Source organism: Nymphaea colorata, chromosome 1 (genome assembly GCF_008831285.2).
Source record: "Nymphaea colorata isolate Beijing-Zhang1983 chromosome 1, ASM883128v2, whole genome shotgun sequence".
Taxonomy (NCBI): Eukaryota; Viridiplantae; Streptophyta; class Magnoliopsida; order Nymphaeales; family Nymphaeaceae; genus Nymphaea; species Nymphaea colorata.
In genome coordinates this window covers 12,408,887-12,436,746 of record NC_045138.2, presented here as the reverse complement: position 1 = coordinate 12,436,746, position 27,860 = coordinate 12,408,887, and the positions used below count along the sequence as shown (strand labels likewise).

The following is a 27,860-nucleotide window of genomic DNA, read 5'->3' as shown; positions in this document are numbered from 1 at the left end:
TGGGTTAACCAGAGGGTTGGAGGTACCTTAACCAGAGGGTTGGAGGTACCTTGAAGGGGCCAAACCTCCCCCTTATCCTCGGGGTCCAAGTTAGACATCTGTTAATTGGAGTCAATGCATCCATCGTTTACAATATAGATGCACAACCCTCATGAGAACCGAACTCACGACCAGCGTCTCTAGCCCACCAATCCTACCAGTTATGGTACCCCACTTTAGTCTAGGGATGCCAATATATCTGATTTGAATTGGATATCCGACCGATTCGATCCAAAAAAAAATCTGATTTAGAAAAAAAATTTAATATTCGATTAAGAAATCAGATCGGATTCGGATTTAATAAATGACATCCGACCAGATTCGGATATACATAAATATTAGTTCGGATTTAGATACAGATTTGGATCAGATTCATTTTTAGAAAAATATCCTATATTTAATTTTATTAAATTTTTAAAATTGGCAAAATCCGATTTAAAATTTGGATTCAGAAAAATACAAAAATCGGATTCAGATTATAAAATCAAATTTCAAATTCGAATTCAGATATGACTTTTGTTTATTCAAATTTAAATCTGAATTCGAACCCGAATATGTGAATATTCGAAAAACCAAATACGATTATGAACCTGTAAAAAATACTACTTTTCCAACTCTAAATCTGCTGGTTTACCCTAATCTCAATGCAATTAGGCGCATGGTTTCTCGAGAACTAAAATAACACAGGTACGAAAGCAATAGAACTGTAGATAAACGTGTGAAAGATGTGACAAAAAATTATGCACTATCATTATCAAGCATCTCCAGCCTAGTACGACTGTCTTGAGTAAATATCTTCGCATGGGATGTAAGGCTTCTTCTCCTCAGTCATTCTAATATTAATTATTATCTTCACAAGTCCGAACACCCTTAAAGCTTATATAATGATCCGTGGACAATGACATTGTAATTAGTGGAGGCCCTAAATTTTGTGTTCCACATCTTTTTTCTTAAGGATCTTGTCACCCTTCATTTCTTCTACAGCATTTATGCTATTTGGACATAGGATAGGCTGCGTGCTACAATCTCAACAAAAGTAAGCAACGATTGGCTTTTAATGCTTTCACCAACGATGCCACTCTCTTCCAAACTGCTGCGCTTTATTACCAGACTACTGATCATACCATTAGTAGGTGTCGTATTGCATGACAGAAAATTGCGGCCCCGGGTGCACCATGCGCACTAAAGTAAAGGAAGAAAGAATATTTTAGTAATTTATTAAAAAATATTTTCGATAGTCTTTTTATTTTTAATTTTGCTTTACAAAAAGTTTTTTAAAAGTTTTTTTTTTTTTTTTTTTTTTTTTTATACAGTGAACTAAAGATATCACAGTCATCAACCATATTGACACACAAAATTATGCGTACACATATAATATAAGCAATTTGGACAATGCCTCACAAAAGTTATTATTTTTATATTAACACTCTAAACACTTTGCCCACTTGTATATAATAGATTTTTTTTTAATGAATACCAGTCAAACCAAAATTCCTAACTCCGTTAAAGCCAGCAGATTTGCTGACCAACATGCTTGGAATGAGCATCAGGCGGATCGGGTCGTTTGACACCTGCCAAACAGCGAGGTTGCCTTGCCGGACCATGAGGATGCTGCCAGGTGGTAGTTGCACTTTTTTTTGTTGTTAAATTTTTTATTAATTTAATTTGATAGAGGCAAGTGGTAACTATTTAATTTACCTCTCTATTAACAGTTTCTATAATTAGGAGGCAAAGATCTAAGAAATATATAAAAAAGGGTTAAGCCAACCATTTGTTATTAACTAATTCGACAGGCACAGTTTTGTAATTTTTCTTCTTTAAAAATTTTGTTAAGAAAAACTCAACTGTAGTGGTGAAGCTAAGGATATTTTTTCATGTTATTTTTTAGAAGTTAAAATGGTAATTGACTTAGCAATTATCTTTTTAAAAATAATTTTCTGAATCATTTTGAATAGCTACTTAAAAACTTAAGTGTGTTTTTATTAACATAAAAATGCTAGTTATTGTACGTGTTCCCAAAATTTCCTCAAAACAGGCCTCGCGGCATTCCGGTTTCGGACAAGAAATGTAACCCGGTTAGCATCATGATCCAGAAGGTCCTCTTTTATTAGTCATGGCGCGCACCGGAGCCAGTGGCCGCTCCATCCATTTACTGTCGCCAAGCCACTGACTTCCGGCGGAAAAGCCTCGACAAAGATGTCGGAACACGAAAGCCCTCACCTGGACCGCCCGGATTCCGTCCTCTTCGTATCATCTTCTATAAAGATCCCGCGTCCAGTCCACCGTCGCCTCTACCGGTTCCCCTTCAGCCTTCCCAAAGCCCTAAAAGCCTTCATTCCCCTTCGGTCCTTTCCTCATATCGGCAACCGCGGCCTTTTCTGCGCTTCCTCCCTCGTGGTATCTAGGCCGGAGAAAGCCGCTGCAAATGCGCCGGACAGAGAGGTCAGCGGCGCTGTTGTCCGGGGGAGCCGGCACACGAAGGAGGACGAGGAGAGGGTTTTGATAAGCGAGGTTCTGGTCCGGAACAAGGATGGAGAGGAGCTGGAGAACAAGGAGGTGGAGGCCGTGGCGACAGCAGCACTGAAGGCCTGTCGGCCGAATTCAGCGCTCACCGTTAAGGAGGTGCGAGAGGATGTGCTCCGGGTGATCGACAGTGGGTTGTTCTCGTCTTGCATGCCTGTTGCAGTCGATACCCGTGATGGCATCCGGTTGATTTTTCAGGTTTTTTCCCGCCCATTTTAGCCGGTTTTCAATTTCATCATCTGTTCAATTGTTGATTGTCTTTTGCAAAATCATTTTTGTCATTCTTCTCTTCTTTGTGTATAATTCTGGAATTGAATTTGGTGTTCTTTTGATTAAATAATTTGTTCAGTCTCTTGTCTCCTTTGGACTGTTCATTTCCCAGGAAACATTTTAACGTTGGGGTTGCGCATTCCCACCATTCCGTTCTTGCATCACTTCTTTGTTCTTAGATTACTGGAAAGGAAACATCATGACGGTTGTAAATCTTTTTTGTCGTGATTCGGTTATTTTGAATGAATACATTTCTTGCCATTTCGCAATTCTTCGATTCTTCATTTTTTTCTTGTGCGGGCTTCCATTTGGTTATCGCTTTACCCTATTCATATGCCGATGCACTTGGTGTTATGTTTCTCGCTTTGCTATTCCTAAAAATCAAGTGTGTGAAAGTTTGGTCAACTATTCCTGTTTTCTGTTTGAGTAATATGCTTTTGTTTCTTTTGTGATTAGCATTTATATTTCTAGTTTAATTCAAAAGCACATTTTCTTCTCCTTTTGCTGCTTTCCGAGTTTTAACTTCTTTGGTAATAAAAGGTAGACCCGAATCAAGACTTTCAAGGCCTGATATGTGAAGGAGCAAATGTTCTTCCTGCCAAGTTTTTGGAAGATGCATTCCGCGATGGATATGGTAGGTTCCTTAGAAGGGACTGGTCTACTCTTTTGGTTATCATTTCCTTTGACATTGTTGTCAATTCCTTAATTGAAGGATTTGTTCCTTTAATTTAGTAACGTGTGTTATCAAGTTGTGCAGGAAAAATTGTCAATGTTAGGCACTTGGATGAAGTCGTAGATTCCATCAATGGGTGGTATATGGAGCGTGGCCTCTTTGGAACGGTTTGTTTTTGTTTCTTCATGTGAAGCCCAATGTCTCATCCTCTTGAAGTTGAGCATTGACTTCTTCCACAAAATTGGACCTGCGCTAGTTTGCTTAGCTGTCTCATTTGTTTTTCTTGAGTGTAGGTGTCAGTTGTTGAGATGCTTTCTGGTGGAATCCTTAAACTAAAAGTTTTAGAGGCTGAAGTGAACAACATAGCCATTCGTTTCCTTGATAGGAGAACGTAATGATCTTACCTTCTTATTTTGCATTTCTAGTGCATATTCAATTGAGTTTTTCTTATTAATAACAAACTCTTTTTTTTTTTTATATAAGGTTAGTGGTGAGCCAACTACTGGAAAGACAAAGCCTGACACAATACTTCAACAGCTAACAACCAAAAAGGGGCAGGTGTGTTTGGAAAGATCCTTATATAGTTGTATCTAGCTCATCTTTGATTTTCATGTTACTTATCAGTCTTATCTAATTGACTTCTCCGTGGATGCTATAGTGTGGTTGTGTCACAAATATGATTCTTATGGATACATTGAAAAAAGAATGCCTTTCGTAGTTTTGTATAGAAGTGGTTGTCTTGGAAAACATGAAGAAATGGTGCATCTGATCTCTTTTCTGTATTAGCTTCCTATTTTGGAACCTTGAATTCTAAGGATTGAGAATGTCTTTAGGAGCCTTTGTTGTAAAAGATCCGAAGTTGGACTCAGATTGGTCAAGGCCCTAGATGGACTCGTTTAGTTAGACTAGCCTGTTTGAGTTTGTCTAAGTCATTTGACTAATAATATCAGTAATATACGTATAAAGATGCACATACATGTAAGCAGAAATGTATTAATTGGTTGGGCACATGATGGGGACCAGTTAACCGATCTAGTACCAAAGTATGCCCCTTTGAAAAAACTAATGTTTTGAATTTTCATTTAAAATGTTTTTTTTTCCCCTTTTATTGGCATTCCTTTAATGTACTTTTAACCTCTGTGCTTAATTAGTTATCCTTCTCTCTCGCGCTCTATCTCTCTCTCTCTCTCTCACACACACACACACACAGAGGCAGAGGTAGTGAAGTATTTGCAGATGCTGGCACTCTCTTTGTCTCTGTAAAATGTGAACCGTTCTATGTTTTATAATGTTCTTTTCTTGTGTGTGTGTGTGTGTGTCTATATATATATATATAATATCTGTGTACCAGTGAATGGTTGGTCCCTTGAAATGCACTGCTGTGTGGTTGACCCTCTGGTTGTCGGTGATTGCCTGACAATCAAAGTATTGTTTGGATCGGAAAACCCAACTTATCAGGTCCTCACCGGTGAAATGAGGGAACTCCATTTTTGCCGGCTTCCATGCTGCAATTCCAGACCCTTGCGATGAACTGCCTGGACCTCTACCTCCATAGTCGTCTGTCTCTGTGCATTTAGAATGAGGGGTACAGTTATCCGACTTCAATATTTCTCGGAGCATGGGGTTTATCGCCTGTTGCTTCATTATGGACATGTTTAATCTTCCCTCCAACCCATTCAGCCGACGATCGAAGCTCTGCGTCCATCCACCAAAACTGTCCAGCGCAGTCCAGCGCCTCCACTATCCGCTCGCACTGGGCATGCACTGTGGCCATGGCATCCTTGGTGGTGACCTTTTCTGTCATTGTCAGGGTTACACATGATTAATGAGAATCACCTTTCGGTGAGAGGCTTTTCTGGCCTAACTTGGAGTTGGGTGGGTGTGCATTTATTGGTTGCTAACTTGCAGGTGATCAGGCATCCCTACTACCAGATAGTCCAGGCTGTGACCTGTATATGTGGTCACCCTTATAAATAGTTTGGGGCTGTGTAGTCCCCTTAAGCAGTGAAGTTAATGGAACCTATTTAACCATTTTTTGGAGGGTTAAAGTGTGTGTGAGTTAGTGTTTTTCCCTGCTAAGTGCACTTTGGTAACCAGCAGCTACCACAATGATTTGTTCCTCTTGTATTTCCTTGATATGGCTTTGAAACCATATTTTCATAAATCTTTCTCATGTATATATAAGGCATTTTGGTATTTGATTTCTCATTGTAATAATGGGCACATCGAAAAATTTGGTGAAAATCTTTTTGCATTTGGAATGTCATCTACATTCCTGTCTTTCTAGAACTAAATAACATGTTAGCAAGAGAGGCTCCCGTTTCTGCAATGGACATGGTATAGTTGCTGCCTTATGGCTCTTGTAATTCATCTAAACTGGTAGCTCATAATAATTGCCACTCCTAGCGAGTCATTACTTCTTGAACTTTCCAAGTAAACATATAGAGCATTTGCTAAAAATCTGATAATTAATGTTCTGACTACTTGGTACTCACAGCAAAACCATAATTTGCATTTTGCACAGCCAAAAACAGGGAACTCTAGGGCACAGACATAGGCATGTGAAGTGTGGATCCATTGGTCCATACCCCTTTTTTCTTACTCCTCATTGTAAGTTTTGCTAAAACAGCGTAGCTAATGATGTCTCTATCGGCCTTTGGAAAATCAATTGGCACATCCAGTCAAATATGATATATTTCTCTTGAATTTCTTCTGGTTCATATCCTTCTGGATCTCTATGTGTCTTCAAGTATTTTATGGTTCTTCTGCCTGTTGTAGTGCTTCTTTATCTTCTGGCTTTGAGGTTGTCAGAGATTCCTCACACACATACACACATGTAACTATAATTTGTTACCACTTCATCTTGCATATATCCTTGATTCCTTTTAAACCATTCAAAATTCAAATGCTAAGCAACCAAGAAAAAAGAGTTTTTTTTTTTTTTTTTGTGGGTGACTAGGTTTTCAGAAAATGAAGGGTGCCATAAAACCCTCCTTTCACAAATTTTTCTAGGTTCGGTCTCTGTTGAGTGACATGTAGAAACAGCCTATAAATGTTTTTTTTTTTCCAGCTTTTGTGTAAAGACTGACAATGCAAGATGCACTTGGCTTATCCCATATGGGTTTCTATCATTTATGGGCTCACGGGTAGTGGCAGGAAGAAGTTTCTCTTTGTTCTTTCCATCCGGGGTTTATTCACCATTGTGTATTATTTATGTGTAGGTCTATAGTCTCCAACAAGGAAAAAGAGACGTGGAAACAGTTCTAACAATGGGGATCATGGAAGATGTGAGCATTATCCCACAACCGGCAGGAGGTATTGTGCATTTCTATCTTGCATTGTCAATTAATATGTGTCATTTTCAATCTTGGTTAAAAATATACTTTTGATTTTTGTATTTTTTTACACAAGTTTATGCTATTTTATTTAATGAATAATTTAAACTGCTTTGATGTAGCCTTTGAATATTGCTGACTGCATGGTTAGCATTAATATGTCTATGAAAAGTAAACAGTTTTGAGCAACAATAGTGGTATGCTGCCCGTGGGATTAGGCCTTAGAATGAGTTGAATTTTAGGGGAAATAGAAGATCTCTGTTTCTCATAATCAAGTAGTAGTTCCTCCTAAAGGAGTTGCTTGCTGACTCCTTTTCGTATGCATATGTCAAGCAGTCAAGGGGTGAAGCCTAAATTATCTTCATTCTTTAGCATCTCCCTTCTTTGGACTATCCTGAAAGCCTTACTGCATGTCTTGAAATATTGTTTCTTTCCTTTGTAAGCACTTTCAGTTTCCAAAACTATGTAAGTATTCCTGTTACTTTTTACTTTGACCAGGTAGATCTCATTTTTTATTTATTTATTTTCTACAAGCTTGTTGCTTGCAACAAACTTAAGGATCTTGAAGATGTCATCAACATGGTGCTACTAGTTCTGTACGTGCATGTAGTGTGTATAATCTTGTGCTTAAAACGACTACGAGAATGTACCTAATGTTGTCATGTTTAAGAAACATGCCTTGAAAAATTGCATTTTCATGCATAGTCGATAAACAAATGCTCAAAGATACACCTCTCTTAACTCAAATGTGTTTAAGATAGACTATGTTAGACAGTATACAACAGATCAACTGCTCATAGAACACATCTTTGTAAATACATGGACATTTAGTCTTGTTCCAGAATTTTTTTCCCCAAAATTTAAGCATGGCTCTGAGAAATCCTAAAACTAGGCATGTTGCAAGGTTTTGAGAAAAGCTGACATGCTTATGAAGATTTTCTGAAACTTAAGTGTTCTGCTTGGTAATTTTCATAAAGGCAAAGTATGTTTTTGAAACTTTTTGCAAAATTAACCATTTTTCTGAAAGGATACCACCATATGTATGTATAAATGCATATTTTTGTGTTCAAATAGTTATTTAATGAGCTTAAATAATTAAATTCACATTTCTAGAATGTTAATTCGTAACAACTATATGTTAGCTCTTAATCTTGTATATAGATTTACTTCTTTTCGAGTTTGAATGGTTGTTTTCATATGCAAATGTTTAGTTAAGATCTGACTGTACGCTTAAAAGTTAAAACAAGGTTTGAGTTGTTAACTTTAACTCCGTTCAAGGTAAGTTTAAATTTAAATTAGCATTTCGCCCAGATCTAGCTCATGTGCCATTGAGATTTTTGCATTTTAACAAACATACACTCACTTGTAAGCATCATTTTGATAATTTTATCAAGTTATTTTTTTGTGTTTTCTTGTCAGTTTTTTATTTATTTTATTTTTTCCTAATTTTTAGGAATTTTTTCTTTTCTAAAAAATTGTCGGACTTTTTCTCTAGATTTTCAGCTTTGTCAAGAAATATTTGAGTTGAGGGGCATTAATACATAGTACATGAGAAAACTTGCAAGTTAAAAAAATGAAACAAATAGCTATAGTTGTGAAGAAACGTAAAATTCGTTAATCAAATAGTTATTGTTATGAAAAAATTTACAATTGGCGTCATATGAAGAAATTTACAATTGGCCTCCAAAAAAGCAAATCAAATGACTATAGATATGAACAAATTTGCAATTGACCTCCAAAATGCAAATAAAAAAACCATAGTCATGAACAAAATTTAAAATTGGCCTTGTCTGCTTTCATGTTTTGAAAACAGTGGACAATCAATTCATCACTGATACTATAAAATGTGTCCCTCTTAATGTAAGTAACCAATGCATCATTAATCCGTTCATTTCCCATTTTATTACGAAGCCAAGTTTTTCATTTCCCATTTTATTACGAAGCCAAGTTTTTGATAATGTTTATAGTTGGAAATGCTCTCTCGACACTTGTTGCAACTGGTGAAGTTAGTGCCAACCTAATCCCTAGATGTACTAGGGGAAATACTATATGTTTTCCAATTGTTACCATCATTTTAGAAAACCCACACTAATATTTTAAATATTAAAATTCTTAAGTAGTTTTCATGTCTTCAATACAATGTTGTAAAAGGCATACCGCAACGCATATCAGTCGGGTTGTGAAAGGCATAACGTAATGCGTATAGGCGGGCTGACCTATAGGCCATATCGTAATGTATCACAAAAGTAGCATAGCGTATACCCTGAGTCGTTGCCCCCTCCTTTCTCTCTCTCTCAATCGCACCCTCCCTCTCATTTGATGAGGAGAAGAAGGAACTCTGCATCGCACTCTGGCCGTTTGAGCTTGTCGACCTCTTGGATGTCATGGCATGGCTCGCCTACGATTGCGTAGCTTAACTGTGTTGGTGAGATGCTTTTCAGTGCAAAGAGGATGTTCAATCGTTCCTTGAGAGTTTCCTGATCGCTCACCCATGCGCCAAGGCCATCTGCCTCAACGGCCGCCCCATCGGCCAAATGACTTTCAAGTTTCAAGCAGGGCTTGGACATTGAGTGTTGTTGGGGAGAGATTTGGTATGCATTAGATTAGCCTCTGAGAATTGAGGCAAAGGCATCGCCATGGAAACCGTGAAGATGGCCATCTCTGCGATCTTCTGAGAGTTCCTAGAGATTGAAAGGATCGACACCATTGCCATTATTCCGCATGTGGGATCACAGTGGGTCCTGGAAAAGGCTGGGTTTGTTAAAGAGGGGTTGCTGAGGAAGTATCGTCTGAAGAAGAGGGAGACTATAGATATATTTGTGGTTTTACCCCTATCGTATCATGCTGATGATACGTTTATGATATACAAGCATATCGTACGATACAGAAAACATTGCTTCAATTTATACTTCCAATTGACTTTGATGCAGATATGTTCCATGAATGTCTCTAGGATTGATAGACATGGGGAGTTGAGGCCCCTTTCAACAAATACCACAAGTTAGCATAAGAGGTCAATAAGTGGGTCTTGGGTTCAGTATCCTCACCCATCTATGTATTCACCATATAAATACCTTGCGGGCAGGTGAATCCGATTATATGATTTTGATGAATGCAATTTTAGTAACCGTAGCTTAGAGGGTTATTTCTGTTTCTATGTGCCTGTTAATGTGTGTTTAGGGTGGCCGACACTACCATTGGCATCAGAGCTGATGACTACTAAAGAAACTTTGGCAGCGCTTGATGGCCTTCGAAAGCAGGCACAGGAAGACCATTAGACCATCGCGGGACGTCTGTACAGGGTTGAGAAGAGCTACAAAGAACTCAGCTAGAGAATCACTGATATCGACCTGCATGTCTAGTCGATCTTAGCATATCAACATGCGATCATGGGGATGTTAAGGGATGTGTTAACAATGTGTGATCTATCTACGCTAGGTCATTCTGAGAACCAACCTCCAGTGGGTGGCGGTGCAGAAAATCGCCCAAGCACCAATCCACATTCACCCTCTAATGGCAACACATGTATGTTGCCTCCACCTCCTCCTTTGTTGGGGTCCTTGGAAACACCGCATAGATCGGTTGATGCTATGAGATATGTTAAAACCCCCAAACTCAATTTCCCTAGATTTTTGAGCGAAGATCCTATGAGTTGGGTCTTCAAGGCCAAACAATATCTTGAGTGTCAGATGGTTTCGATGGAGAATAGGGCCACTCTATCTGCTGTTCATTTAAAGGGTTCAGCGATATGATAGTATAGGTGGTTGATATTGCAGCATGGTCGACCTTCATGGGAGTCATTTGTTATGCTCTAACCATTTGTTTTGGTCCCTCAACTTATTTAGATCATAATGTGGAGTTGTCAAAAATACGACAAAAAAGGAAATGTTATCGAATACCAAGCTGAGTTCGAAGAACTTAGCAACATATTAATAGGATGGCTGGTAGAGGCGCTGGTCGGGGCCTTTGTTGGGGGACTGAAGGAAGATATTAAGATCGATGTGCAGGTTATAAAACCTCAGACTCTTCCTTCTTCTCTTTCTTAAAAATTATACATTGAATTTGTTCAATCATATCGTTCTACATTTCATAGACTTTATGAAGCATAGGCCCTCTTTATCAACAACCCTCAACATGTACCGAATTGGCTGTGTAAAATCCAAAAAACATGTAATTTTATCCTACCATTTATCATCCACAATAATGTTTTTATTAATTTGAGCTTTAACCTCATCTTCAACCCGATAAAAGCTCCACTCTCTACTAGCCACCATTTGAATAAGTGCATTCCACACTCTTTGAATTCTTTTCAACATGACAATTATTGAAACAAATCTTATCTTTGCAACTTTTAACAATCTCAAATCAAAATAACTACCAAAAAGAGACAATGCATGTTGGTGATTGATGATGAAATTTCTAATATTTCTTTCTTCTTTTTCAATCTCTTGAATTCATGAAAATAGCTCATGCTCTGTTGGGTCTGCATCTTGACTTGGAGGATTGCATGTCATTCAGTGCTGAATTCAAAATGTGCAACACAAGGAGTCCAAAAGATATGTGAAAAATCATACCTCAAACTCAATCCAACATTTTTGCATACATTAGCATTGTCTGTAATGAACTGCACCACTTTATTAGGACCAACCTCCTTGATGCCTTCTACAAATAATTGCTTCAAATATTCGACATTTTTATATTCTCAAGATGCATCAACTGCCTTAAAAAATATTGGTTTATCACATGCAATGACAATACAATTAATTAGTTGATGTCTTTGAATGTCTGTCCACCTATCAGAAATAATTGATACTCTAGTTGCATTCCATTTAATTTTTTTTCTTTTTAAACTTTTCTCAACCATGCTCTTTTCATCCTTAAGAAGTGATGTTTGCAACCTTTTGAACTGGGTGGTACATATCCTGATAATTTGCCATTTGCAAGCATAGTAATATGCTTCTTCCAATATGGATTTCTAGCTACATTGAAAGGAATGCAGCGAAAATATAAAAACTTATCAGCCACTTTATTTAATTCTGCTCTTCCATAAGAATCAAAACGTGTCTCTGTAGGTTTTTTTTTGTCAATACTCTTAGGAGGCATGCTAGTATTTGCCGTAATAGTGTTTCTTTTCTTGTTGTTGTGGATTGCATCAACACAATCTTGCAACTTCTTTAACTCTTGAGCTTTTTCTGTAGAAATGCTTTTATATGCTCAAATTCCAAAATGTGGCAACTTCAACAGATGTGCTTTAACTCTTGTGTAAGATCCTACAAATGTAACTTGACAATATCCACATACAAAATGCACATTTCCCCACCACTGCCTACATCTTTCATGACCATTTTGATTTCGTTCCATATGGTTGTTTTTCATTTGCATATGCTTCACTAGGTTGCAAGAAGACCTTAAAACATTAATATTTTACACTAGATGAAGAACTTGCTGCAGGATAATCTGAAACAACTTCTTGTCTTTTCCTTTTGTTTGCCATCCTTTACCTCTAAAATGAAAAATTTTAAATATAACAGCATTTAATAACTTATAAATTATGACTGTGTTGAATCCGATGTGCAAAACAAAACAATTTTAAATTGTAATAACAACTACAAAATCTGATGCACAAAACAAAATAATTGTGCTGAATCTAAGTTCCATATAGACTATTATGAAGAAAGTAAAACCAAACAAAAAGAAATGGTTAAACATCATAAAATCTCTCATATTGCCCACAAGAATGAAGAAACATAATACATTATCATCGAAATACTAATCAACTAATCACATAATACTGCGGAAATGCTAAACATGTAAAAAGAACATGCTAACCGAACAAGTAAAACAGTAAAATCAGGTGCAGGTTGCAGTAAAAACGAAATCATACACCTGCCATTTGATCAAAATTATTAGCAAAGCTATGCCCATGGTGTACTTGAGGATAGGTACGAACAAAACCCTTATCTAATTGGGGATAAATTAGGAACGCCTGAGCAGTTTCTCTCATCTTAAATATTATGGAAATTAAGGAGGTCAGTTTTATGCGATGGAGGAGCTTCCTTGTTGGAGACGAAGGTCATCAGTCATCAAGCATCAAATTAAATGGATTCTCAGTGACGCGACAAAAAGAAAAACTGCTGCCACCTCTGTTTGGGTAGATACCCAAGAGCTGCTATCCGAGAATCGCTTAACTTAAACATATCCTTCATCGCATAGCTTCCTCTATAATCATAGCTCGGTCTAATGCTGGCCCTAGTCTGGCTAAGTGTTGACAACAAAACGAAAAAATGAAATCACACACCTGTTGTTTGGCTGAGTCTTGATGACAAAAACCAAAAAATCCATCTGTCATTTGTGTAACATCTAATGAAAAAACAAACAAAAAAGCAAACGAACAAACGTAAAAACGAAATCACAGACCCGCCGGAGGACAACACACCTGTCGACCGTTTGGTTGTAGTCGCCATTGGAGGAACAAGCTCTGCCGCTGGCTGTTTGAAACACAGGCGTCGGTCACCGATGGGTACTTCAATGTAAAGTGAGAACACGAAGGAAGATAGAGAGGAGTGGGAAGGGGCATGAGTGGTCGCTGCCGGAGGAACGAGCTCTGCCGCCGGCCATCGAAAACAAATTATCGGTGCTTCGAGAGGGAGAACACAAAGGAAGATAGAGAGGAGCGGAAAGGGGCACAAACACGAGTGTGCCCTAAATCGTTTTAAGGAAATAAAAATTAAAAAAAGAACAAAAAAGTCCATGATGCGGTTTGACCACACCTGACTTGCCGTAAACGCAACTTGGGTGTGCATCCAAATATGACGAAAATGGTCGGGTGCGGCTGACAGCACCTGATTCTCTTTGACTGCGTATGGGTGCGAATCCCGGTCGCACCCCCATCGGGTCGATGCTGGTGCGTTAACAAAAATGAAGTGTCAGTCACAACATTAACAAAAACAAAGCGTCCATGTGACGTAGTCAGGTATACTGTCTCATAGAGACTCGTGGCTCAATGTTTTGCAGCCTTGGTGTGCCTAGATTGTGCAGGGCATCAACCCAGGTCTGGTGTAGGCATCACTTTTATTTGGACCTGGGTCCGGCTCTATCAACAGTGAGTTTCTGATGGGCTGGTGTGGGTGACCACCCACACCAGCGGTCGCCCACACCAACCCACATGTAGCTCCGCATCTGGTTAATGATATTTGTAACAATGTTAAAATTGGTGCCTCCCTCTCTTCCTCTCTTGCAAAACAGTTATTGCATGATCCTTATTCCACCAGTAGAATGACTTTGGTGTTTCCTAGATACTGGTAAAGTTGATCTTACAATGAATGTTGTCGAGCGTGCTAGTGGTGGCTTCTCTGCTGGTGGTGGCATTTCAAGCGGGTGAGTGCTTTTAAATGCAAATTCTACATGTGGTTTTGGGCTTTCTACTTGCTAGGATCATTCTCCTATCTTGCCATGGTATATTTATTTTGGATATATGTCCTATGTGTAGGATAACAGGTGGCCCTCTTTCAGGCTTAATTGGGAGGTAAAATTCTGATGTTTTCCATTCTGGAACTCTTAAGCCTTGTTTCTGGGTTATAGCTTTTTCTTATGTATATATTGTACAGTCATTTTTATGTGCAAGCAACTTCTTTTTTTCCATTTCTTCCAAAACTTTTAAATCTGACGCTACAAATTTGATCTTCAGGATTGATTTAGGGGTTAATGTAGATCAACTTTTAAATTACTGGAATCTGGTCAACATGAAGGTTTTTTTTGTCGATCCAAACATCAAAAACAAATAAAGCATCTTGACATTTTGTAGGTTCAGAAAAATGTGATTTTTGGTTAAAAAGTCGGACAGTCAATTTGTGGGTCTTTTACGATGCTGAACACAACTTAGCCATCAGACTAAGTAAAACATAACTCGGATCATGAAATTTGGACTAGATCTGCACTCTATGTCACATGGTTGCAGCATTGTGGTTGCAGACACAGTCGCAGAAAATTTCAAAAGACTTGGGTGTGGAGACAAGGCTGTACACATACAGTCTCTATATACAAAACGAGAATAAGTTTCTAGCAAACAAATAAAATAACGCATTCATGATTTATAATTTATAAATTGTAAAACATAAAGTAGTAAACAAGCTAAATAACGGTGCAATGAATATATAAGAATGTATTATATTAGAATGTTCGTGAGAATGATCTGACGAGCTTATCCTTCATCTATGTGATCATCATAATTGGAAGGAAGGATGGGCTCTGCAAAGTCCATTTGCAGAGTATGCAAATCATCTTCTCTTCAAAGTCAAAGTCCTTTGGATTGACATCCCAAACTTGGATGATTCTGACTCCTAAATAGTAGTATAATATGACTCAATTGAATATTTTTCACTTGAGAATATCAATAAAACATTCAACTTCGAATTTTGCATATCAAAGATAAAGACAAAAAGTACGTGTTATTATTAGAGATGTGGGAAAATAGTTGTAGATTGGAGTAAACATAAATTAAATCATCTACTTCTATTGCTGACGGGTCTGTTTCATTTAATGTTGTGAATTTGAGAATGTATATTCTAGTTTCATTCAAGAGCATGATGACGTGGTAGGCTGGGATAGCAACTTCTTTGTAAGATGTTTTGAAGATTTGGTGTTGCTGATCTATATGATGTCAAGAAGCTAACATAATCTTGATAATCTCCTTCCATCAAAGCTGTTAAAGAAAAATCTCCTAGTAAAAAACTTTCCACACTCACTGTTTACTAACTTCATCATACAATGATCATTAAAGGTCTTTCCAAGCACTTCATCTTATGCTTTGATATTTCTTAATCTTCATTGCGCGGAGCACGATCAAGACCTCATGACAACTACTTTTTTCCATGATATTTTGGGGTATAGCTGTGTACCATCAATACCACGATCTGTTGCTTTGTTTCATCTTTTTCAATTACATGTAAATTGGAAACGTTTGAGTAAAGTGTAACCTTATTTTCCTCATGTTTGAACTTTGTGAAGCATGTCTATATTTTTCCTTGACATGGAGGGTATCTACTAGTTGCTAGTCCAAGTCACATGGGTGGAGGTCTAAGTCACATGGTTACCTCAGTAAGGTCCACGTACCCGTGTCGCCGTACCCGTACCCAAAATGGGTATTTTGACACTTGGGTACCTATAGATCCAAACTGCTTAATTTTTCTTTGATTTAATTTTTTTCACCTTACTTTTTATTTTATTCTTTGGATGTGATAATTCAATTGATGTTCATATTTGACTAAGGGGCTGCTTGGTTGTTCATATGTTTAAAGTTTTTCATAGGTTTCTTAAACACACTACTGTAAGAGCCGTTGATATATATTTTCTATGTTATTTATTTGTTTATGTTGATGTATATTCTTTATTTTGATACATATTTTCTAAGTACTTCTTATTGTTTATATATATATACGGCTGTACCCTCGCACCCAAGTTTTTTGAAAATGGTCAGTACCCGCACCGGCACCCGTACCCGTACCTATGTAACATAGGTGAAGGTGTATATATATATATATATATATATATATATATATTATTAGCGTCACAAATATCGTTATTGGGTTTTTAACAGCAAGATTTTTCTCAGGTTTTTAACGGCAAAATTGTTTTTTGGGAAAATCTTGGGAAAAACTCAGAAACTTTTAAAAAATAATAAAATTAGGTATAAATGAAATAAATGAGAAACTAATATGAAAACATAAATAAAACTATATAACTGTGATTGAAGGAACGTTTTAATGATAATAAAAATGATGAATATAATTTAGTTTAAGTTTACATTGAATCCATGGTAATATCAATGCTGAAAAATACAAAATTGAAAAAATCGGGAAAAAAGCATGGAAAAAATGTGCTAATAACGTGATAAATATTTTTCTCGTTTTTTCAAAATATTGCAAAATTTCCCCTTTTTTCCTTTTTCTTATTTTTTGACATTAATATTGTGATATTTGTGACACTGATATATATATATATATATATATATATATGCAATATTTTTGACATTTGTGGATTTCTAAAACCTTTGCCTGTTTTTATAATATATATATATATATATATATATATATATGCAATATTTTTGACATTTGTGGATTTCTAAAACCTTTGCCTGTTTTTATAATATAATTAAAATTTGTGTGAAGTTAAAGAAATATGAAAAGTAAAAAAAAGGGCTTGAATGGGTGGAAGGTCGATCCTTGTAAAACTCTCTGTCTCTCTGTCAAGCTTCTCTGCCTCCTCTGTCAAGCTTCTCTGCCTCCTCTTCTCCTCGCCTCTGCCTACACTTATTTTGCGAAGCTATTGCTGCCATTGTCATTGGCTTCCAGGAGGAAGAGGGCATGGTTGCTGGGGAATATGGCACTTGGACAGGCATCGGCAGTATTGCTGAGAAGGCTGGGGGAGTGGAGGAAAATAATTTTACCACCATTGCCATCTCTCTTTCTTTTTCTGATGGTTTGCTACTGTAATACGTGTCTTATCTTTCCTACTGCTATCAGCTGACTGAGCGGTGTCAACCACCTGCTGCTGCCAGTTGACTAAGGGTCAGCTGTCGATATTAATTTTTTATTATTTTTATGTCAGACCATTGTGTGTCCTGGTTGCATTGGTCCGGTGTACTGACGTGGGTATGGAGACCTTGTCTCCATATCCATGTGATAGTTGCTAGTGGATGTAAAAATATCTTTAATAAGGAAAACCTAAAAGTTGGATGATGTTGGACTTGTCAACTCGTCATGGTCTCCATGTCGAGGCCTGCACCATGTGTTGGCATACTAATAGATCCATTGCTCCAAATGAAGTGTCCATGTGACATAGATTGCACATATAGTTGATTGTAGTTGACAAAACTGTGTGTGTGTATATATATATATATATATATATATATATATATATCAATATATCATACTCACAATAACATCTCGAAGTTTTAAACGGCGAGGTTTTTCTTGGGTATAATATGGCGAGCTTGAAAAAAACGAGAAAAAAAAATACATTAATTTTTTTAAAATTTAAAAAATTAAAAATAAGGAAAAAATAAAATAAGTGAAAAACTAATAACACAAACATCAAATAAATATATTTGTAACAAATAAAAATAGAAAATGAAAACAAAATTTGGCACTAAAAAAACTGAAAAAAGTGAAAAAATGCAAAAAAATGTGTTAAAGACGGGTTAAAAACGTGTTTTTTCGTTTTTAACGTTTTTCCCAAAAAATGCTTTTTTTAAAAGTTTTAAACGGCCATTAAGAAAAAACGGGTTTTCTGTGACTATTAAAAGTTGGATGATGTTGGATTATATATATGTTAGCAGGTGGTTGTCAGAATAGTTAGAACAGCTACTATTGGAAAAATTGACCCACAGTTTATGCACAATCAGAATGTAACCAGTTACAATTGGTGGTTAATGGAGATTCCATTGGAGAGGAAGGAGGAACGTGAAGCACCATCACCACATACCATTATTTTCTGTTTATAATTGTTTGAGCAACCTCTCTTGTAACGTGCAAGTCTGCATGTAACTTCTCTTGTGATGTGTAAGCCTTTGTAACTTCTTCCATCATGATATAAGTCACGGGTGACCCTTGTTTAGTGTGAATGAGAGACCACCAGAACTTTTCATCATTTTGTGTCCATTAGAGCTTTCATGGTATCAGAGCATTTAGGCAACTCTCAAGAGTTTTCTATTCAGTCATGGCATCTTCAAGCTTGAATGCCCAATGGAACGCGGTGGCCAGCTTAGTCTCCATGAAGCTGACCAGAGATAATTACCTTCTGTGGCGTACTCGGCTAGAATCTGTTATGCTAAGCCAAGACCTGTTAAATTTTGTCGATGGCTCATCCAAAGCTCCACCAAAGATGGTCGTAGAAAAGGACAAAGGTTCTCAAGAAATGAACCCTGAGTATCTCACCTAGCATAGATCCGAGCAGCTTGTGTAAAGCTGGGTCAAAGCATCCGTCTCAGAAGGCCATGCTTGGACAAATCATGCATGCACAAACAGCCAAGGAGGCGTGGCTCATGCTTGAAAAGCCTACAGATCCCAATCAAAACTAAGAATCATGTTACTCAAGAAAGATCCATTTTACTCACAGGGAGTCAAGTTCTATGGGCAGAATATCTCGATAGAATCAAACTTTTAGCTGATACTTTGGCTTCAACAGGAGAAGATATGGAAGATGATAATTTAATTCAGATCACATTAAATGGTCTTCCAGTAGAATATGAAAGCTTTGTAACTTCAGTTACAACTTACAAGAGGTTCCTCCTCTCTAAACTTAACTTTTCATTATTTGTATGATTTACTGCTGAATCAAGAGAGATGTTTGGCCATAATGAAGCCAAAGACCATAGAACAGACTGAACATGTGTTCTTGTCAGTCTGTTCTATGGTCTTTGTTCTTTTCCATCTGTTCTATGGTCTTTGGTTTCATTGTGGCCAAACGTCTCTCTTGATTCAGCAGTAAATCATACAAATCATGAAAAGCTTAGAGAGGAGGAACCTGTTGTAACTGAAGTTACAAAGCTTTCATATTCTATTGGATGACCATTCAATGTGATCTGAATTAAGTCATCATCTCCGAAATTGATTTTCACTTTGTCCGTGATCATGTAAAGAAAGCAAATGTGATTATAGAGTTTATACGCTCCCATGAACAAATTGCTGATGGGTTCACAAAGCCTTTATCTACATGTCAATTTGAGTATTTCAGATCCAATCTGTGCGTTGGGAAACCAACGCTCAGATTGAGGGGGGATGATAAGCAGGTGGTTGTCAGAACAGTTAGAACGGCTACTATTGGCAAAAATGACACACAGGTTATGCACGATCAGAACATGACCAGTTACAACTGCTGGTTAAAGGAGATTCCATTGGAGAGGAAAGAAGAACGTGATGCATTATCATAACATACCATTACTTTATAATTTTTTATGTGTGTGCAATCGCTCTTGTAATGTGTAAGTCCGCATATAACTTCTCTTGTAACGTGTAAGCCTTGGTAACTTCTTCCATCATGATATAAGTCACACACGACTCTCTCATTTGGTGTGAATGAGAGACCACCAGAACTTTTCATCATTTTGTGTCGGTTAAAGCTTTCTTGTATATATAGATAGATAGATGGTAGACCACAGTAGATTTTGATTACTACCAATCCTGATCTCTCTCCCCATTAGACATGATTTAATTAGGAGCAAGTAAAGAAGTAGGTTATTAGGGTAGTGAGAAGTGAGGATGTAATTTCCATATATATCTAGGACAGTAGATGACTAGGAGCAAACTTAGCTGCCCTGTCTCCTTTTCTTCTCTTTTCTCATATTACTTATAATTTACTGGGGTGAAGGCGCACGGCACAGTATTCAAGGTTGTCAAAATCTAAATTCCCACATATATATGTATATAAAGTGAAACGGAAAAAAGGTGCTATTCACTAAGTTTTGGTGTGTCTCAGCCTAAAATACAGCAATTTTTGTACTTTGATACATTAAGTTGTAAAAGATCATGCGACAAGTCATACTTTATGAAATAAATTCACAATTTTCTAACCCATAGGCAGTAATTTTATGCCCTTGATTTTTCCTTTTACACATTGAAAAGATGTGATTCAAATTTGTTATTGTTCATGTATCTATTTGATCATTTGATTGGATGGTTTTATGTTGGGGAGAACACTGCACAATAAAATTAGGGTGAGCACCATGCACACACACACACAAGCTTTATATATATATATATATACATATAGGCATACAAACTCAAGCTTCAAATAAAAGGAAGACACAAAGGAAATTAGACGGAATAAATGAACAAAACGAGGATAGGAAAAGTTAAAAAGGAAGCACTGCTAAAAGGAAGAAGAGTCATCAAGAAAGAGAGGAGGCATCTCTCTCTCTCTCTCTCTCGCACACCCAAGGAGCGCCTAACGACTCCTGTACCATCTCTATGTTATATTGACTTTTTGATTTTGGAGGCTGTGTTCTGCATGAAGATTTGAACCGAGAATGCATGAAAATAGCAAGATGATGCGTGTTATGTAGTGTCTATACTTTTTGACATTTTATAAATGCTAAAGCTTGATTAAGATGTCTTTCTACTCTTGTCCAGAAAAGTTAATTGGATGCATAGATGGATGATTGTGAACTGTTTTAGACAGCTTTTTTTTTTCAGTAATTCTAATTCCATTTCTTGAACTAATCAGTCACATTTTTGGTTCCAGCTTTGCATATTCACACAGAAACTTGTTTGGGCGTAATCAAAAACTTAACATATCACTGGAAAGAGGACAGATTGATTCAATATTCCGTATTAATTACACAGACCCTTGGATTGAAGGAGATGATAAGAGGACATCAAGATCCATAATGGTCCAGGTGATATAGAAGTATGAGTGGTACATTGCATGCATCACAGCATCAGTGACGGCTTGGTTTCTGGGTTATCTAACAATGTTTTTCCCTGATCTTTCATGATCGCAGAACTCAAGGACACCAGGGGTCCTTATTCATGGGGATCAATCTGATCATGGTGGAATAACAATTGGTAGAGTAACTGCTGGCATTGAATTCAGTAGACCTTTCAGACCAAAATGGAGTGGGACTGCAGGACTTATTTTTCAGGTAATGACATTAAGTTTTCTAGTCAAAATCCTGGCTGGCAGTTGAGGTGGCTGCCTATGTTGTCAAACTAGTGGGTCCTTGGTCAGTCAACTATCCTTGACCTATCTGTACATATCCGTTCATATACAAACATAATAGTGCTTCTCTTCCTTGAATACTTCTCTTTGCATGCTGGTGGACCTCTGCTGTTCAGACTGAAAATGGTGAAAGATTTAAAATGGCAGCAGTGGTACTTTTGAGCATGTAAATGTTACTGGTACTCATTAATTAGTTTGTTAAAATTTATTTTGTTCAAAAATGTATTTTCATGAGATCTGTAATAATATTGCATTGCTGATCTTATTTGTTTGTTAGATTCCTTGTTATTTGCACAATTCTGTAAGTCATGCTCATCTAATGTGTGATTTTCTGGCCTGTTCTCATTTGCGATCTTGCTTTTTTCTGTTTAAGGATACCTGTCAATTGTGTGGCTCAAGGTTGTTAATAAGTTGTAAGTTAACTTTTATAGAAGTATTTCTTGATCGTAATGTTAAATGTGGACAGCATGCTGGTGCTCGTGATGATCATGGAGAACCGATCTTTAAGGATGCATATGGCAGCCCATTAACTTTTAGGTCTCTTTCCTGGTTTCTTTCAATATGGGAAATTCCTGAAAGAAATGGAGATAAGAAAGTTTACTCGCTGTATGATTCTGCTTTATATGCTAATAATTTAGTTAATCTGTCTAATTTCAGTGGTAATATGTATGATGACATGCTGATTGCCAAGTTTGAGACTGTATATACTGGTTCCAGTGATCGTGGCTCCTCAATGGTGAGCTAGCTCCTTACTCTGGTTGTTTGAACTTGCTGCTATTTTTCTTATGCTCTATATACTTGTAATGGAAGCTTTTTTCACTGTAATCATAGGTTGTATGTACCATGGAACAAGGGCTTCCGGTATTCCCTGAGTGGCTTTGTTTCAACAGAGTGAATGCTCGGGCTAGGACCGGAGTGGGCGTTGGTCCAGCTCGTTTTATTTTGAGGTATGGAGCTACTTTATTTCATTTTTTCCTTTTCTTTTTGTTCCATTTCTTTCTGCATGAAGTGCTGAATATTGACCAGCGACTTTTTTAATCCATTTTTGCCCCATTTAAATGTACAGTTTGACTGGCGGTACTGTGGTGGGAAATTTCTCTCCACATGAAGCATTTGCCATAGGTGGGACTAACAGTGTTCGAGGTTATGAAGAAGGTGCAGTTGGTTCTGGAAGATCATATGTTGTGGGGAGTGGAGAGGTTTCATTTCGCATGGTATGTGCTACCTATCTTTGCTTAAATGGGGAACTCACTTGTTGGTATCCTCTGCTTTCCGGTTTCAGAAGTTGCATATTTATTTTTCCTTTTTTCGAAAGTTCTGGCTCTTCGAAGTAAAAAAAAAAAAAATGTATTAGGGGGTTTGGCCCTCATTAACTGGACGCTTCAATGCACAAGCGGTTTGAATGTGATCCATTTGAGTGTCGTGCTGATGAGCTTATTGGTTTTTAACTTTTAAGACTTCTTACTTGAATATCTGAAATGTTTGTGCTATGTATTTGGGCAGTTTGGTCCAGTTGAAGGTGCAATATTTGCTGACTACGGTAGTGACCTTGGATCAGGATCAGCTGTTCCAGGTAGGATTGGTTTCAGTTGTAGTTCTCTTTGTGGTTGTGAGTGATTTTGAATGCATGTCATTGACTGCTTAACTGGTATACATGTTAGTGGGATATAGAAAGGGAGGATTACCTAAGGATCGTCCTTCTGATATTTCTGTGCAATCTGCCATTTGCTGTGGTACAGGAGATCCTGCTGGTGCGAGGGGCAAGCCTGGTAGTGGCTATGGATATGGTGCTGGCATCCGTGTGGAATCTCCCTTGGGACCTCTGAGGTTGGAATATGCCTTTAATGATAGGTTTGCAACAAGATTCCACTTTGCTGTCGGATACCGAAATTAAACGCGATGGATTCTCATCAGCTATACCGTTGCTTCATTTTTCACTCATTTCAGCATATAAGGTTTGTCAAAAGTGCTTTGATAGTTGCATTTGCAATTCAGTGGTCCAGACAACGAAATTGAAATCTTCCAATTTTGTTACTGGAAGGTTTGTAAACTGCACAGTTAATGAGGGGATCAGAGGCATTTATTTGTGGTTATCCAATGGAAACTTTAATTGGTCCTTTTGTAAAATATAGCAAGGTTTGCGTGCTTATATGTTCGACTAACAGAATGTTTTCTCAAGAAAGCGCCCAATTTCATGCATTACAAGGTACACGGTTTTACGTGTTTTGCTTTTTTGTTCATTCCCTCATTTTCATAGGCCTTCTTGTGTACAGTTGCTTGACACTTCTGCAGTCCAATCTCCTTTTTCATCATTTTCCAAGCTGTACGTAGGAGCGGTCAGTTTACGGTTTGATGCATTAGGTTCCATCTTTTTGTGTTCTGCCCAACTCTATTACCTCCGGGGCTTGCTCGACACTTGGCTCTTCTTTTGTACTGAAATGTAATGTATGGACTTAATGAAGAGCCTTTTACTGCTCGACTTTTGTATGTGGACCGAAGAGTTAGGAGGTCTCCATTTCCTGGTTCTTGTAGATAATCACGTTCCCATGACAATTGCCGGCTGTGCGGGTGTGTTCAAACCTGCGATGCGGGTTTTTTTTTTGTCCAAAGCGGGTTTTTATGCTCCTTTGCCTCATTGTACATCATGTATAAACGTGGAATTTGGAATCTTGCTGCACATTTTAATTCATCTATTTCTACATGCTTTGAACTAGATCAACTAGATCAATCATCATCATCATCTCTCTACGCCCTCCAAATCCTGCGTCCACCAACAAATTTTTGCTTTGGAAGGATGAGACTTTGAGCTAATGTCAGGTGCTGATTTGGGTGAATGAGCGGCCCTTGTAATCTGAAAATGTAAATGATGACATTGTACCTGATAAACATAACTTTCAAACGTTAACTGGATTCTTATTGCTTTACTGAATGAAAGAAAATGAATGTGATGGGAAGGTGCAACAATGGCTGAACATGCTTTTAACCACCAGCCATTTCGACATTCACTAATTGTTGGAGTCATTGCTGAATCCTACTAGAAAATCTAAAAAGTAAAATTTTAATAGAGGCGAAACTTGTGAGATCATTTTAGCTGCCACAATAGTTTCGTCGTTCCTTTGTGTATCAAAAAGCTTCTGTTAATAGGCATCTGCATCTTCGATGTTGCAGAAACTTCCATTAAGTTTGACGGTTGTCAGCACATCATCAAAATGTTCAACCATTTTTTAAATTGTTTAAATCTACTGTGTAAGATAGACGTGCAGGAAAGAGGTGAGCTTGAAGCTAGTTGAACAACCACTCTTTTGACATTTGAGGGCTGAACCAAGAGTAAAAGAACCAGATTTTTTTTGCAGCTTGCCCCAACAGAGAAGGAAACCCCAAAAAATCGTGGAGGAAGGATAACGATTGGGAGTTCAAAAGGCAACAAGCATTAAAGCTGTAATGGTTCACTTTCGTTGCCTAACTACAACTTACCTTGGTTAAATTAATTTAGATAGAATTAGCAGCTATCTGAGAACAGGTTACAAACTAAGCAGTAATTTAGGTAGCGTTTGAATGCATGAGATTCCATTGTGCAAGTGGAATTAAAGTTCTGAATCTCAAAAGTTTCCACGCCCTAACAAAATTCTGGGCTACTGGTGTAGATCCCCCAATTAAAGTCCCGCTTTGTCTTTTCACCAGGTTGCCTTCTCCATTGCAGCCAGCATCATTGTGCTTCGTTGCACCGTTGAGTTGCTCAGCCTCTACCATTATTGATGTCAATGGTCCCATTTTGAATACTGTGTACTCTTAACGATATCTACTGTTTGAGATGTTCATATATTTATACTCAAATTTGGATTAAAACAATAATGAATAAAAATTATATAAATCCAAGTTAGAATCCATTTTTCACAATTTAAATCTGATCCTAACATGATTTTTAAAGTCACATTGAATTTGAATCCAAATTTTAAACTGAATGCGAACCATATTACCATATATCAAGAACTGATTTTCAAAATGTAAGCACATTGGCGTATGATGTTTATTTAAAACTGATCTGATCCGAATCTGAATAGGCTTATCAGATAAGTTCGAGTTCAAATCCGTATATGATCAGATGCCATTTCTGATATCCAAATCTATTTTTTCGTCTGACGTTAAATTGTCAGACATCTCTGATTTTTTCTAGGAATTTTTGACATTCCTACCTGCCACAGAAACGTCCCACACCAGGTTTGTAAATATTACAGTAGGAACAACTTCCTCTCTCTCTCTCTCTCTCTCTCTCTCTCTCTTTTTGGTGGCACATGTGTAAACATTCAGCATGCCATACAAAGGATATGTGGAGATGGGGAGGGTGGTAACAATGAAAAAGAGTATGGGAGGGTTGTTGTCATCGTCATTGTTGTCTAACAGAATTAGGTTCTTGCTCACATAGTGGTGATGGTCTTGATGTGCACCCACATTCTTGGGCTTCCTTGTTTCTAGATGTTTCTGATTTGCTTCTTGGTTGATTCACAAAGAAACCTGGTTGTTTTCTGTCTTTTGATGTGAGGGTTGATTTTGATGAAGTTTTGTAATCGGAGGTTACGTTGAGTTGCTTGTTCTTATAAGTTTGATACATTCTTGTGGGTTTTCTTTTTTTTTTTTGGTACCTTTTTTGGTTCTATTCGCTTCTTCATTGTAGATGCCCACTTGTTCTTCTTGCATCTCTCTTAGATGAAATGTTTCAAGGCTATTTATATTTTTATTTTGCTAGTTAATTAAAACACCTGAGGAGGGGTATGCCATTAAATTTATTAGAACAAATGAGGTATTTACAAGCAAAAGTCAGATTTTGGCCTAGTGTACTTCCAGGTAACGGTTGCAAAAGGGAACACGCCCCCCTCATTTTAAACCAGTACCTCCGCACCTTGCTTACACCTGAGCTGCCAGGAGACGATCTGAATGAAGATCGAAGGGCTGGATTCCTGGCACCAAACTATGATGTGGAAGGCAATAAGGTTACACTTGTTTGGGCAATTTCTTACCTTTGTTTCTCTTAACCCAGTTCTGGAACTTAGAGCGAAGGTCTTCTGTTGGGACCATTCTGATCCCCAGCTTCTTCGTCATCTGTCTCCAGGCGTTCCTGGCAGAAGGGCAGCTGAAAAAGAGATGCCTGATGTCCTCCCTGTGGCGTAGACAATATTTTGCTACTTGACTATTACTTGTTCCAGATGACATACTTGTTTGTGCGGTCTATTTGCCAAAGTTTTCTCATTAACAATTGGGCTGACTTCAATGTCTCGTAGACGCCTGAACATGCAACTAATGGACATTCTACAACACAAAATACTTTAACTAGTGCAAACGAGCTGTTGAATGTTGAAAGATTGACAGTGTCGTACGTGAGAAAGCCCAAATGAACAACATTCAAATTGAACATGACTGCATGAGTGAAAATGAATTGTTTTATGTAGCAGTTGACCTACCCCTTGAGAACCCTTTGATTACTAAAACAAATAGCTGAAGAACTGTAGAAAGAGAGATTGTTTTGTTCCCATTAAACGAGACAGCCATATTTCTTCAGGATATTCTCCACATTCCCTCATTATTAAATAAGATGTTATATGTGAACTTTAGCAACTTGAAATGGGTTTACATTAGTGATCTTGTAGTTATTTTATTTGGTTGACATGAAAAGCACAGGCTAATATGGAGGTACCTACGGTTTTGAATATGTTTATGAGAGTATGTTGCCACGGTGTTGCTGCTTTGAGCTAAAATTTGTTAAGTTCTTGTGGTCGGTGATGCTTTTAAATTTCAAGTCCAAAAACTCTCGGGTATGTGAAAGCGTAAACCTTTCACTTGTTAGAGAATATGTATTCAACTATTCATCATCTTTTATTCTTTTCGAACTTCTACTTTCCAATGCAAACCTACAGGAGTAAAGGGCCCCAAGCCCTTTTATTACCTAAAAATGGAGGGCTAGACTCAGACAAAGATTGCACAGATCACAGAACAAAATGTACAGAGTGAATCGCACGCCAATAGCAGGATGAATTAAGCTCCTGCAGTGGGTATGTGATCCCAAACCGTTAACGTTTGACGGGTAACTTTACAAAAGTAGGCCCTAACGTTTTTGTAGCTAGATTGCAAAGGTAAAGTAAGAATCTACTGTGTGATCTTTGAGGGAAAAAAATGCATCTCAATAGCCTTCCATAAACATGATCTTCATTTGCACGGGCCCACTAACGGTATCTTCTCTTGAGATTTGGGGAGGATATTCACAGAAAATAACAACACATCCTCTGCATCCCACCGCTGAAAAGCGTGGGCTA

General features: G+C 37.6%; 1 protein-coding gene across 1 annotated transcript; it reads left to right on the top strand.

Annotated features, from left to right (window-relative positions):
- Window positions 1-2,156: 2,156 nt before the first annotated feature.
- Window positions 2,157-23,764, top strand: LOC116246840 (outer envelope protein 80, chloroplastic). Its single transcript, XM_031618769.2, has 16 exons — window positions 2,157-2,760; window positions 3,373-3,466; window positions 3,590-3,672; window positions 3,799-3,896; window positions 3,994-4,063; window positions 6,727-6,820; window positions 14,136-14,217; window positions 14,330-14,365; window positions 21,079-21,232; window positions 21,338-21,478; window positions 22,022-22,092; window positions 22,213-22,291; window positions 22,387-22,502; window positions 22,622-22,769; window positions 23,059-23,128; window positions 23,295-23,764. Exons 1-16 carry the CDS (start codon window positions 2,236-2,238, stop codon window positions 23,447-23,449), a joined length of 2,016 nt encoding a protein of 671 aa, XP_031474629.1. The 5' UTR covers window positions 2,157-2,235; the 3' UTR covers window positions 23,450-23,764.
- Window positions 23,765-27,860: the final 4,096 nt, after the last annotated feature.